The 14,881-nt window shown below is 32.2% G+C and overlaps 1 protein-coding gene across 2 annotated transcripts; it reads right to left on the reverse strand.

Moving 5' to 3' along the window:
• Positions 1–2,601: 2,601 nt before the first annotated feature.
• Positions 2,602–13,746, reverse strand: LOC111909390 (myosin-11). Of its 2 annotated transcripts, XM_052767367.1 has the most exons (38): positions 13,296–13,746; positions 12,649–12,777; positions 12,406–12,549; positions 12,179–12,324; positions 11,947–12,103; positions 11,726–11,784; positions 10,760–10,919; positions 10,527–10,676; positions 10,100–10,236; positions 9,779–9,925; positions 9,602–9,703; positions 8,721–8,778; positions 8,538–8,639; positions 8,399–8,436; positions 8,197–8,323; positions 7,932–8,102; positions 7,687–7,818; positions 7,483–7,592; positions 7,311–7,371; positions 7,064–7,241; positions 6,778–6,983; positions 6,527–6,646; positions 6,289–6,387; positions 5,832–6,056; positions 5,626–5,765; positions 5,450–5,558; positions 5,317–5,361; positions 4,979–5,233; positions 4,741–4,893; positions 4,454–4,657; positions 4,230–4,373; positions 3,935–4,005; positions 3,745–3,844; positions 3,611–3,667; positions 3,453–3,509; positions 3,291–3,371; positions 3,128–3,207; positions 2,602–3,042 (listed from the first exon to the last, which is right to left on the reverse strand). In XM_052767367.1, exons 1-38 carry the CDS (start codon positions 13,296–13,298, stop codon positions 2,919–2,921), a joined length of 4,581 nt encoding a protein of 1,526 aa, XP_052623327.1. In that variant the 5' UTR covers positions 13,299–13,746; the 3' UTR covers positions 2,602–2,918. The 2 variants fall into 2 exon arrangements, with proteins under 2 accessions (XP_052623327.1, XP_052623328.1); XM_052767368.1 differs by lacking the exons at positions 12,179–12,324; positions 12,406–12,549; positions 12,649–12,777; positions 13,296–13,746 and having other exon boundaries at positions 11,933–12,075.
• Positions 13,747–14,881: the final 1,135 nt, after the last annotated feature.

The raw sequence follows: 14,881 nt of genomic DNA on the forward strand, positions 1-14,881 counted from the left end.
TCAATGGTGTTAGACTTCGTTACCTGATTAACGAAGTGAAGTGAAGATGAAGTTTCGTTATATGCATTTAATTTCCTTAGGTTGGGGAAGAAAACAATCATTTTCGATTTTGGTCCCTGCATTTTTAAGGAAGTGGCACAAATGGTCCAATTTCGACAGTTGGGTAATTTTCGAGACTTTGCCACATTTTACACATTTCGACATTTGGAATTACTTTCGGAAGAATGAAGAATTTTCGTAAACAGTCCCTGAAATTTCGACAGTTTGGCACAAGCAACTCGATTTTGCTGATTTTGCTGAAAAATTGAAGAAAATGCATTTCAAGCCCCTGTAGTTTATGCGAATTGACGTTTTCTATCCAGGGGGAGAGTTTCGCGTTTTTGGCTGTTTTGGGCACACCGGGTCACTGCAAAATTTTGAAATTGACAATTTCTACCTATTTTTGAGAAATTTTGTCAAAGGCGGTCCGTGAACAAAGCTAAAAATTGAAGATTTTTTTGATTTTCCGGATTAAAGCACAAAGTTTATGTCACACGTTAAGGGGGAGTTTTGACACGAAAAAATCCGAATAGAGCACATTCTCTTTCCTTGAAGGTTTTATAATCAAATTTCGATTATAAAAAGGGGGAGAAATTTATATGAAAATTCAAACTTGAATTTTTCATATTACGCAGATTTGAAGACCGAAGTGACCTTGAATTTTTGAAGTTTACGTAATGATGCGACTGGAGATTCGGAAGTGATTCGGTTCGAAATGGGTTTGGATTTATTGAAGATTTTTGGGGTGTGTTTTTATGCTCAACTTTAGGGTGATTATTTGGAGTTTGAGAAGCTCTTGATCATTCTCGGTTCGTTTGGTCTCACATCCTAGAGCCCAAATTGAAGAACCATGGAAGAGTTAAAGATTTTAAGTTCATCTCAACATGTGTCACGCTTGAGGCTCGAATCGCGTAGTTGCTCGATTTTGGAAGATTTGAAGTGGGTCATCCATTTCTAACTTTTAGGGGGAGAATGTTAGGTGCAAAGTTATTCATGTATGACTTTGTAAATGGGTTGACTTTTGTAGACCCACTTGTATGTGGTACATTAGTCTTGTGACATGAGATAGAGAGTGAGAGAGAGAAAAACATGTAAACACCTCTATATAAGGTGGGTTCATACCACTTATGGAGGTGTGCTTGAGAGATGTAAAAATTGAGTGTGTAAGTGTGTGTTATTTATGTAGATTTAGATCTAGATCCCTTTTTGTAACACCATACATAATCGAATGCATCTCTTAAACACCGAAATCACCGTGTTCATTGTGTGTTCTTTAATTCAGCATGCCAAACCAATGTTCATGATTCACTACAATTACCTAATTTAAAAAGTCAACAATATTCATTTTTTTAAAAGTTAAAGGATCGTGTGAGTTAACATTGTCTATATAATGTCAAGAAATTGAAAACTGATAATATATAGACACACAATTACACAATTACGAGGGAAAACAAAAAATTCTATTTTTTTTCCTTTCCTTCAAACTCGAAAACACAATTGGTTTTTTTGTCTTTCATTTCTTTTCCTTTCTCTTTTTGGCTTCCATTTTCTTAGTTTTAAAATTCAAGAAGACGATGCTTATGTATGCTAAACAACACTTGTATTGAAATTAGCATGCAAACAACTTAATGACAAATCCAACGTATGCTAGGCACTCTCGTAAGGGGTTCTCGATATATATATATATATATATATATATATATATATATATATATATATATATATATATATATATAATTTATGTGATAGGTTTGAAGGACCTCACTTCATATTCACAAGATTCGGTTCCACCATAATGTAACAGTTTCTTAGATTGATTTAATCGTTTGTGGAATGTTTGGGACTCGTGTTTGAAATAATCATCAATGTGTTTGTCTAAGTAATGGTGAACAAAAGGCCCCACCCCCATGTGCAAATCGATAAAAATATATATGAATACTGTCAAAATGCAATATAAACTAAAAAACAAAATGCAATGATTAATATGAACTCTTCGATTTCTGCAACTTAAAACTTTTTTATCCGGGACATATATGTGCATAAACAAACTAATGTTACATCTTTACATGGCATATGTGCATAAACAAACTAATGTTACGTCTTTATATGGCATATGACTATTCTATTTTATGACCTATATACAATGTAGTGGTATAATTTTGGTGCTCTCCAACGAAGAAACTATCAAACCCAACGAACATAATTCTATATATTGTATAGTAGTACTAGTAATATATTTTATAGTCTAGAATTAGTACTATATTGTATATTATTTATATTTATTTTATACATTCATTCATGTCAGAATTTTGTTTCGCTTTCAAGTTTTTGTTACACTTCTTGACAAATGAGTTCAATGAGAGAAGACAGAACAATTATGAGAAGTATGTACTTTGAAAAAGTAAGTTTAGTTTAACTAACATAATTAGCATATTCTTGTAAATTTGGTCTTCAATATGGTTGGTACATTTCAGGGTTTTGTGAATACTCATACACTCATGGCTCTCAAGTGTTTGTATTTTAATGGAGTATGTGTGAGTATGAGCATGAGTTGATAAAGGATTTGTGTGAAATGTGAAATCTTTTACACTACTACTACAGTAGTATAACTTATATATATACTGATGAAGATAAACAATAATAACTAGTAGTGTTGTACAACAAACCGACTGTAATGTATAAAGCCATATATATAATTCTTGACACGCGGGGGTTGGGTGGGGCCCACGAAACAAAACACTGGTTTGGTTGTTTCTGTATGGCTTATACCCACATTTCTTGTGCTTCTTCTTTTTTGTTATTCCAGCAGAACAGAGACAGGTTGGGTGTTATGGGCCCACATTAATTTGGAGAAAACGAGGTAAATCTGAGTAGAGTAGTTAATCGGTCTGTGGAAACAGAAAACTAAATCCAGAATTCTCACGGATTAGATTTGGAGGCTCCACATCCTGGATCTCTATCTGCTCCATTGACTTTGATATATCATCAACCGAAAATGGAATGCTGCCATATATATAATATTAATAACCCCACCCCATAAGTAATAAGTAATTACTAAAAAAAAACCTTCTTAAATGCCCTTTCTAACCTGGAATCATCATCCAACAAGAAAGAATTACTGATTGCATTGTTTTCTTCAGTCATCATCACCCTCATGCTTGATATAACCTAATCAACAACACACAGATACATATGTTTCTTTAATTTCTTAATGGAAAAAAAAAAGACATGAAATGAAATGAGGTATTTACTTCTGTGGACACACTATGTGTGCCGTATTTATCATCCCAATACATGGTACTAATCCGGTACAACTGTTGTACACTAAGAACCTGTACACCACAGATTCATGTAAAAAAAGAAAAAAAAAAAAAAAAGTAAATTAAGAAAATGTCATTCTTAGGATAACTCACAGGACAGAGACCACGACTTATTTCCTCGAGGGTTTTCTTTGGCTTTTGATGAATAACCTAGATTCAATTATATTTGCGAAAGCAAAACAAATTAAATCCTGAAAACCCAGAAATAAAATGTTATTCTTTTGAGAGAAAATTATAATATAATCTAGTACCAAAAACCCAATAGCCTGCCGTATATGTTTCAACTCCTCCCATGCTGAACCTGCATACTGCACTTGTTTTTGTTTAACAAAAAGTAATTTTTTCTTTTTTTAAAAAAAATAACACAAGACTCAAAAATAGCTACCTCATCAGTCGCATAATAACACCAGTTTTTTAATTCAGCAAGTCCTGCTTTCACGTATTCACCGTTGCTGAATGAACAGCATTCACGTCTCAAAAGAAGACTGCAGAGTGGAAAAATAAAAAGAACAATCATAATCTTGAATAAAATTGCAATATTGTTAGTGATTGTGATTCAAGTTAAGTATACCGACCTGTTAAACAGTTGAACATTGATGAATGAAAATATTTGTGTGAAAATTTTGCGTACCAAAAATGGTGGTACCTGTAGGAATGGAATCAAGTGAACTTACTATTACATATCAATTTTTCATGTTATAATTTGAACTCTATTCTATTTGTCGATGATATATATATATATATATATATATATATATATATATATATATATATATATATATATATATATATATATATATATATATATATATATATATATATATATATATAGGAAAACAAGAAAAGAATAAATAAGAAAATTTGACTAACATGATTTGTTTTTAACGTGTTCAAGAATTCCCCGAGGCTCTTGACAATCCCTTGCCAATGAGCAATCAAAGCTTGTTGAGCTGCGCTATTAACAGACCGTGATGCTCCCCCCTTCACTAAGCTTGCTCTCGAAGTTCTTGGTGCCTTTTAATTTTTTTTTTAAAAATAAATAAATAAATAAATAATTAAGAATATGAATAGTGGTGTGATTGATAAGGGATTACTTGAATACACAAGCCCAAGAGTGGAGATATTTCTTTCTTTAGGTTATCACGAATCATTCCATATATTTTTTCAACATAGGCTGTAAGTTGCTGTTTAAATAACAAGGCTGGATATTTGGCTTCCACTTGGCTTACGGCTTCTAGTGCACTTAACCCTCCATTCATAAACGAAAGGTTCACTCCTTGAGGAGCTCCACGGAAACTCTAACAATACATTTTACCATTTTATAAAATAATTAAAATTGATAAAATATCAAACTTCCAGAAAAATCCAATAATACACTTACAGTCCTCCCAAAAAGCGTTGCGGATGTTCGACGACGTTGTGGGCCCAGTCCAGTTGCTGAACCACTTGCTTTAAGAGTGCGTTGAAGTAGAAGCAAAAGAGTCGAGGCATTCGATAACCAATACGCCAATATATCATTATTATCCTGTGCTTTCTTTTAACACACAGAAAATAAAAACAAAACTTAGAAACCCAAAAAATAAAAAAATTAAAAATAAAAAATCCTAGTTGGAACCAACCTCGATTGCATGACCAATGGTCTGGATGATGCGATCAAAAACACATGTTCTTTCAACTTCAAAAGATCTCCACTGAAGAAGACATTTGTATATAATACAAGCTGCAATTGGTCTGTTCCCTGCAAATCCTATGTGTTTTCCAATGCATTTGATGAGTAGCTCTTGATTTTCCAACTGTTTTTCGTTCAGTGATTTTTGTGGTTTATCATCCAGTTCTGATAGATCCCTTGTGTTCATCGACACACTATGCAGATCCTAATAAATAATATATTCTTAAAATCAAAGAAATAAAGCGTTACATATTTGAGAACAAGAGCTGTGTTTAAGAGAAACAATACAAGAGGCGGCTTTGTATCTGCAAATAAATGTCCGCTGTCTGATCTCTGCAAAAATTGTAAATTGGACTTGTTGCTATTATTATTATAATAATCATTATTATTACTATTACTATTCAATAATATTAAATAATACCTGAAGGATAGATTTATTACGTAAGAGGAACTTATTAGGTGCCATTGCCACAGCTTGTTGGCGGAAAACTTTACTCTCTGATTCCAAATTCTGGAGCTTATCTTCCAGCCTAATGGAGAAGTTAGAATATGATGCGGAAATTTACCGAATTGCCCTTGAAAATCACAAAGCCTAACCTGGTCATGGAATCCTGTAGCTGTTGTACTTTATTATCTGAATCTTCCAACTTCTTGCGTCTTTCTTCACTACACTCTTGAGATTCACCTAACTTCTTCTCTAAATCAGCAGAGTGTTTCTTTTCCGACTCCAACAACGCCTGCAAGGGCAAAAAGGTCAATATTCATTTCATGATTGTAAAATGAAGATCAAGTAAGTTCATTACCTTTAACTCGTTGATCTCTGTGGTCATGGATTCAATCTTTTTAGTATCTTGAACAAGTACTTCTTTTTCTTGAATGACAGGTGGCGCCTCTTCTACAGCTTTCCTGGCTGCCTCCTCTTTCTCCTTGACTAAATTTGCATTTGCTTCATCAAGTTTTTTTTGTAAAGCTTCCACAGCATTTTGAAATTTTTGAGCCTCACTTGCTTTTGCTTCTTCCAAGTCAGTCTGAAAATATGTCCTCAAGTTTAGACCCCTTTAAACATATTTTAACGATTTGGCAATTGTTTGCCACATAAGCAAAAAGTTGAAAAAAAAAATTCAAAATGGATTTAAATTTCCAGTTTATAGTAGAAACTCATAAGTACATTGTCATTATGGATAAAAACTTTTAGTACATTGCTTACAAAGTATGTTGCTATTTCCCTCAAATTGGCTTTTAAGATATAAAATACATTACCCTTAAACGTTTTTCCAACTGTATGCGCCACGTCAGCTCCTCCAATTGTTTTTCAAGCTTATCTTTTGCTTCTTTAAGTGCACCTGTTTCCCGTGCAGCCTGGAACAATATTAAATTAAAAAAAAAAAAAAAAAAAATATATATATATATATATATATATATATATATATATATATATATATATATTAAGTCATGAAACAATAATTTTAAAAATTTTAAAATAAAAATTGTAACTGACCATTTTAAGCTTTCGTAACTCTCTCCTTGCAATTCTTCCCCTCCATCTACACTGTGTAACTATAGCTCCCCTTTTTAGCTTTTTATAATATTTAGAATCTCTATAACAACGCCATCGAGTCTGCAAAAAAAATATAATAATTTAAAATCTTGTAATATATATATATATATATATATATATATATATATATATATATATATATATATATATATATAAGGATACAAAATGATAGATAAAGTTATAAAAGTAACCTGAATTTTAATTGCAGCTTTAGTTCGTTTCTTAAATATGAACTCCTTACGAGCCTTTTGTCCACGTATGACAGTTTGCACTTCAAGCACAGCCACACGGAGCTTACTGTAGGCCACACGCGCACGATACTTTCTCAAGTGCTTTTGGATTGTTATTGCAGCTCTTATCCTTCTTAACTCATCAAAACGTTTGCAAGCCAATCTACCTAAAAGTCATTGAAGTTATTTCAATAGTTTTCTTAGTAATAGGAGAATGAGATCAAAATTTACGATTCTAGAGGCTCACTTCTACAAAAAGATTGTATAACCACTGAAGATTTCCGAATTTCTATAAATTGTTTATGAGCAATATGTGTTCGTATTCTTCTTTGAATAATTTGTGCTGCACTACTCAGGACTTCTGTTCTTCTTGCATCTAGTTCAGCCATCTGTCCAGCTCTTAGAAACACCTTTGTTTTTCCAATCTGTATTATAACTTATAAGTATATATATACATGGATTGGATATATATGTATATATGTATGTTTACATACCTGAAAGCCTTTGATTCCCTTCTTTTCTAGAATCTTCCCACATGCAGTTTTTTCATCGAAGCTGGATGAGGGAATCAAGGAAATGTTTTTAAAAGATGTGGAATTAAACAAATGGAAGATAAATGATAGTAATAAATCTAGGGTTACATTTGAGGGTGAAGAAAAGTTCTACCATCCTGTTAAGGCTTCAGGGCAAAGAAGTCCAAATCTGTTTACAAATTCAAAGAAAGCACGGCGTGTAGGGTAACCAGCACAGCTGATTCTGATTGCCTCTAAAACACCCTGAACAGTTTAGAATAGAATAAGAAAGATAGTTACATACAAGTGTAGAAAGAGAGGGTAAAATGGGAAATTCAAATAATTATAGTCTACTCACGCCACACCGCAATTGTTGCAAGATGTTGGAGTTCTCAAATATCGCAGGTTTCAGTTGATTATTTGGTTTTACACATCTAATATAATGAGGTTCTGTAGCATTTAGTGTCTCCATTAGTTGTTGCAATTGATACTGCATCAATTAAGAAAATGAATATTAACATCAGTCTCTTTAAGTACATTGTATATAATGGTAAAAAAGGGTACCTATTTCCTGTAATTTACCCTGATTAAAAAAAAAAATACCTTAAAACGAGAACCAATTGAAGAGAATTTAGAAGATTTAGGTGACTCTTCACAAACTGGAGGGAAAAGACCAGCTACAAAGGCACATCTAGAAGAACCCAATAAGTCTTGATGTTCAGGGACAACATAGTCTTTATTTTTGTCAAGAAATTGATTGGATTGGTATTGGACCTGAAATTTATAAAATAACAGAGGTACAATTAACAAAAAAACATAGAATTTAACATTATTTAGAAGCAAAATGTTGACTAAAACATGTATATACCTCTCCAGCATAATGTGCAATTGTGAAATCTGTACGTGACAACTTGGGTTTCACAAATCGTTTGTGATTTTTGAATGTATGATAAAGCTTGTTTGAAAATGTTTCATGTGTTGACTTTGGGAACATACTAAAATAGAAACAAAAATATGTAATCAGTTATATGAAATTTTAGTTAGCATATGTGAAAGCAAATTTATTTTACCAAGCTTCATCCAGGAGAGCAATGATTCCACCAGGTTTCTGTGATATAAAATTATAAATTCAGAAAATTATGTAGTTGACAAAACATATATCAGCTTGTATGTGTGTGTGTGTGTGTGTATATATATATATATATATACCTTTTCAATAAGATCTAAAACATCTTGGTTATCTACAAACTCAATGTAGCTCCAATTAATAGCTTCTTTTGTATATTCCTCTTGCTCCATTTTAAACACATGCTGAAATTCAAAAGGAGACTCTTCAGAAAATTTCTTAATAGCATATCAAAATAATGATAATCAGATTTAGTAATTATATACCTGGTTAAAATGTTGCTGTAATTTCTCATTTGTGAAGTTGATGCAAAATTGCTCAAAGCTGCACGTGTATGATCGACAACATTAAAGATAACAACTGTCAAATAACATCAGGAGTAAATTACAATAATAGTCCCTGTGGTATATTAAAAGTTATGGTTTTCGTCCGGATGTTTCATTTGTTGCACAGGTGGTCCCAAAAGATTAGTTTTGCCGCAAGGTTCGTCCATGTTAAATCCAATGCAAAATGACTATTTTGCCCACATCAAAATCTCTTTTATCTTCTTCAAGTAAACTCCTAAAAAATCCTTAATTTTTTTAATCTTAAACTCTAAACCCGAACCCAAATCCAAAAAAAATAAACTATAACTAAGAAAATCAAGATCAAATCAAAAGAAAACCCATAAATTTACCATTTTTATTCTTTTGATGACTGGGTTTGAACTTTTTATGCAATAAAATAGTTTAAAAAACTGTAAATTTGTGGGGGTTTTTTATTTGGATCTTGATTTTCCTTTAGTTATAGTTTATCTAGGTTTTGGTTGGTTTTTAGAGTTTAAGATCAAGGAGATTGAGGATTTTTTTAGGGTTTGAAAAGAAGAAAATGAAGAGAGTGAAGGAGATATAGTATTTTTTTTCTTTGGACTATACAAAGATTTTTTTATAACCATTAGTAATAGGGACAAGCCTTGCAACAAAACTAATATTTAAGGACCACATGTGCAATAAATGAAACATTTTAATGAAAAGCATAACTTTTGACATACCATAGGGTCTAGAGTTGTAATTTACTCTAACATCTGGCTTTTCAAAGTCAATATGTAGCTATAATTTTGGAATGCATGGAGTATGAAAGTAATCAAAAGATAAAGCTTGGGTGCCACCTGTTGTTCTTGAAGCTTTCAAAACCATAAATATCAAGAACCCCAATTAAACATTTTGATGTACGATCTTGCCCAATTGAAACATTAATTTTTTCCACCAACCTGCAAATTAACAAGTTCATAAAAGAGGTTTTTATTTTAAATAAATTATCATTAAAACAGCTTCATACTTCATACCAATCAAATAATCTTGAATATATTGTTTTAGCCAATCCATCTCTGCTGACTAATGCACTAGTTGGATCAAGACTTCTTTTGATAATTTCTTCAGGAGTAATCATCACTCTTTTACACAATGCATCTTCTAAACCCACATAATCACACCTGAATAAAGCTCATAAATTCACCACAACTCATTCCAAATTACAAAAGGGATAATTGCAAGAAAGAGCAATGTAGGATTCTACAATAAACAAATCAATGAAAGTACATGACTATTTCTTGCATTTAACCCTTTATTAAATTCACAAAGTTTCAAGGATTTGGAAACAGATATACATAAGAAGCTCTGCTGTCATCTTTAGATGAAATTTAGCTCTTTCGTCTTTTAAAACTGAAGAATCGACCTCTTTCCCTTTGGTGAATTCAATATTCCCAAGATGAAGAATAGCAGCAGTAACTCTAAAAATTGCTTCCTGTGAGGATAAGGAAAAGGTACTAATAACTCTTCCATATGTCATTGAATAAAAGGGAAAAATGCATGAAATAGCAACCTACTTTACTCTTTTTACCAATATCAGAAATATAATTTACATTTTAATCATAATAGCAATGTAGTTACATTTATGTACATATAACAGGAACATGCTTACATTCTTTACTAAAAATAGCAATATGTAAAAAGCAAACTACATTATGTTGCTATTCTCTGCAATTTGGCCATGAATAAACAAAATAAAAATTATGAGGGGATATAGTTTCATACCTGCTCTTCTTTACTTATTCCAACAATATCCATGGCTCTCCTTGTTGCAAGATACTCATGGGCATCATTAACATCAACAAGCTCATAGCATTTTGATTGGTTGAGATAGTGAAAAGATTTTGGGCTTCCTAACTGATACCTCTCAATTTCCTAATAACACATAAAAATATAGCCTCAAGTTTATATAAAAAGATAAGTTGCTAACAAATTAATGATAATGTATATTTATATACCTCTTGTGGTGCTGCACATAGAAGGTAAAAACAATGATAGTTGCGTTCAGGATCATTTATTTGGCAAACACGAGATCTTTCTAGAAGATAAGTCCTGATGGCTGCTCCTGATATTCTCCCATGTTTGTCAAATTGGATCTCAACAAATTTTCCAAAACGGCTGGAATATTATTAAATACAAGATAATATTGTTAGATTAGAATCTATGAAATACAAAAAGAATTCTAATTGATCACTTTATGGTAGCTACCAATCATATACTATTGGCTTGAGTAACTTTTAAAAAAAAATGGTCAATGTGCTTTCTCACTTTTACCATGCTCGGTCTAAAATTGAAATGTTTTCCCATTTTGGTCCTTATTTCATGGTTTAATATCCATTTTGGTCCCTACATCTTTCTGATTTTGATCCTTATTTCAAGGTTTCATATCAATTATATTCCTTATTTCAAGTTTTTAAGGGAGGGAAATCGGATACAAAATCTTGAAATGAGGACCAAAGCTGAAAAAGGTTTCAGTTTTGGACTAAACATGGTAAAAATCATAAAGCTTGTGGGCCATTTTTGGAATTTACTCTTTGTAGAGTAAGTTAAATAATGGTCCTTGTACTTTCTGGTTTTAACCTTGATTGGTTCAAACTTGAAATCTTTTTAAATTTTGGTCTTGATTTCAATGTTATGTATTGATTTTGGTCCCTGTGAGTCTGTGACTTTCTTATTTTGAACCCTATTATAAGGTTCCAGGGACCAAAACCAACATGAAACCTTGAAATAAGGACCAAAAGTGAAAAAGTTTCAATTTTGGACTGACCATGGTAAAAATAATAAAGCACATGAACCATTTTTGTAAATTCACTCTAGTTTATATTATTAACAAACAATAAAAACAAAAAACTGAAGCCTAAAGCAAGATGGAAAATGACATAGAAACATCACTTTGTTTCATTACATAACATGAAGCAAATCACCTGGAATTGTTATTTCTAACAGTTTTAGCATTCCCAAATGCTTCAAGAACTGGATTTGACTGCACTCACAATGATGTCATAAGTTTAATCGTGATTATATATATATATATATATATATATATATATATATATATATATATATATATTATATATAATATATGTAAAGTGGCATAAACTAGAGTATAATAATTAAGTATAGAACTATACGTCATGTATCATACTTCGAGGACTTGTTGTTCAACTGTGCGACCTTCTGTAGCTTTCCTTCCTCCCAAATAAGCTAAATACCGCATCAGCATTTTTGTTGTCTCTGTTTTACCTGCTCCACTTTCCCCACTCACCAGAATGGAATTGCTCTTTCCCTCATTGATCATAGCCCTGTATATATTATTCCATTGATTAGAATTAGATATTAGCTTTGATGATGTAACTTATTCAGAAAACAAGAATGACCTGTAAGAGACATCAGCAACTGCAAAAACATGGGGACTCAGTTCTCCAAAAGGTGCTCCTTTGTATTCATCCATCATATGACTATCATACAAATGAGGTAACTTTTGGAACGGATTGATTGCAATTAGAATATTGCCAGTGTAAGTCTGTCACCATTTCAAACATGTAAGAAGGAAACAAAGCAATCTTAGTTAGGTTTTAATTTTCACATGAATAAGGAAACTTACATAAATTTCATTGAGTTCATATCTGCTTCTTATGTTCTGCAAGACTCCTGGCTCATGTAAATAAGATAGTTTTGTCATGTCATCAACACCACCAGCAGGAGCTTCTGTATCCTTTGGATACACTTTTGATAATTTAGCAACAACCTGAAAGAGAAATCATGAAAAAGCACTCATGTTATTAACAAGCAGTCATTAAGAGTGACATTAAAATATAGTTTTTAAAATAAAATGTGAGCTAGAAACCTTTTTTAGGTCAGGAGTCTCGATTTCTGCTTCTTGCCCAGTAATCTTTGTAACCTGCCCATCAATCCATGCTTTGTCTGGGTCTTCAACCCAGACATAAGATCCTACTATGATATTCACTGAAGTGCTCTGTTGTACATAAAGTCATAAACACACTGTAAGTCTATGCAATATTGTTAACAGATATCAATAGTATATCTAAGTAGCCATATGCACATAAGGATGAATTGATTGATTGATGGAAATACAGATGAATGAATGTAGGTATGTGTAAAGGTTTGCCTGTTAAGCTCCATAACAGCATTCGGAAACTATTTTGGTAATATTCATATGAAAATAGCTTAAAGGGATGCTATAACTATAAGATGTAATCGCATCCCATCAACAACTACAACCATATTCTGCATAATCCACATTACTGACTTCAAATGAATTCTAGTAATGTAATGTAATTGTACAAACTGAAACTACAAATCATTAGAATCTTAATTGCATCGTGAAATAGGATATGTATATTTTCCTAAAAAAAACTTCACTATCACCATCAATAAACGTATGATTACAGAAAGTAACATAGAATCAGAATGCAAAATCGTTGTAGTTGATAGAAATAAATTTGAAGAAGGAAAAAAATAAAATTCACCTACCATTTTCAAACTTCAACGAATCCCTAGGATTGATTTGTATAAGATTTTCTTTTCCACGCAGAAAAATCAGAGCTCGCTTCCTTTTGAACCAGCTCTATATAACTTCCAGCATTATTCCATTCCAGTGACAATGATCGATCTGCATTGCAAAAACTTGAATACTTCCCGGTTGATTCACAATAATTTTTTTCAGATTCATCGTCTATTTCTTCTTCTTCTTCTTCTTACATCTTCGTAATTTTCCCTTAATCAATTTCCCCTTTTCCCCCGAATTTTCTCTCTCTGTCTTACCACATTGGTCTCTTCGGTGTCTCCTTGTTTGTGGAAGTGACATCGTTCAATCGCTACCCTGTGAAGTCGCATCTTCTGTCTCTCAAACACAAAATTCTCGCAGATTCGTAGCCACGAAACACGTTTTTCTCTCCAGTTGGAGCGTAGCTCATGGTATCGCAACTTCATCTAAGGTTTGTAGTTTTTTCATCACATCAATGCAACTTTGAAATAAGAGTAAATTATAAATTTAGTCCTTCTGCTTTACTCAAAATCACAAGTTTGGTCCATTATTTAAAATCATCCCAAATTTGTCCTTAAGTCTACGTCTTGTTGTGGATTTGGTCCCTATGATTTACTAAAAATCTCAAATCTAGTACAATTTAAAACTTGCATTTCATTTTGGAAGCGACCGTAAACTTAAGATTGACTCCGAGAAGATGTCAAAATTTAGATCAATCTTACCATTTTGACTAAAGTATAGGGACTAAACTTGAAATTTACTCATCAACTAACAAATGATACATTATAATTTTTGTCTGTCCGACAAGTCTCTTTTATAGATTTTTGGGAGAAGCCAAAAAAACCATTTTGATTGAAGAATTTTCTCTAATAGTTGGGCATGGATTAAGAAGATTGTGTTTTACATTGCGACAATCAAAGTGTGCTTCGCCTTGAAAATGATCTACTGTTTCATTTAATAATGAAAACACATCAAAAAGATATATCATTTTCATCAGAGAGTTGATAAGTGAATGTATACTCAATTTGAAGAAGATCTTTGGTATTAAGAACCCTCCAAACATGTTCACCAAGGCAGTGACGTTAGAGAAGTTGAAGTGATTCATGGCCTCAACTGATCTTCATCATAATTAGATTTAGAGATGCAAGATATAGATGATTTGGCAGACGAAGTTGCTTTGTAATTTAGCACAAAAGTCGGTGATTCTTAACATGTAAAGTCAAACTGCCAAAGAGTTACCGTTTGAGCTCCGTGAAGCGGAATGTATCAAAAAGTCTTTTATACGGATGTCAAAAGTTTGTGAAGACAATATGTTTTAGGAGATAAAAGAATATGGAAGGTAGAAGTGTCTGAAACTCAGTTTGCAGACTAATTACTCACAAAAAATAAGTTTCTTTGAAATGTTTATTATTATATTTCAAAGCTCGTTGGATTTTCGGAACTCTTATTTTTGCAGAACGTGATTTTGCGAAGAATCTTTTGTCAGAAATGCGCATTGGGTTGACTTTGAATCATATGTCATCTAGGTCAATTCCCTTATAAATATCTCATTTATTGTAACCTTGAGTATTAT

Source organism: Lactuca sativa, chromosome 9 (genome assembly GCF_002870075.4).
Source record: "Lactuca sativa cultivar Salinas chromosome 9, Lsat_Salinas_v11, whole genome shotgun sequence".
In the NCBI taxonomy this organism is placed as follows: domain Eukaryota; kingdom Viridiplantae; phylum Streptophyta; class Magnoliopsida; order Asterales; family Asteraceae; genus Lactuca; species Lactuca sativa.

What these genes read in the sequence shown, in the direction of transcription:
- LOC111909390 (XM_052767367.1), bottom strand. An exon ending in AGTTACGAAAGCTTAAAATG is followed by an intron (nt 6,388 to 6,526) that starts GTCAGTTACAAT and finishes ATATTGTTCCAG; the next exon opens with GCTGCACGGGAAACAGGTGC. An exon ending in AATGTTCAACTGTTTAACAG is followed by an intron (nt 3,845 to 3,934) that starts GTCGGTATACTT and finishes TCCACTCTGCAG; the next exon opens with TCTTCTTTTGAGACGTGAAT.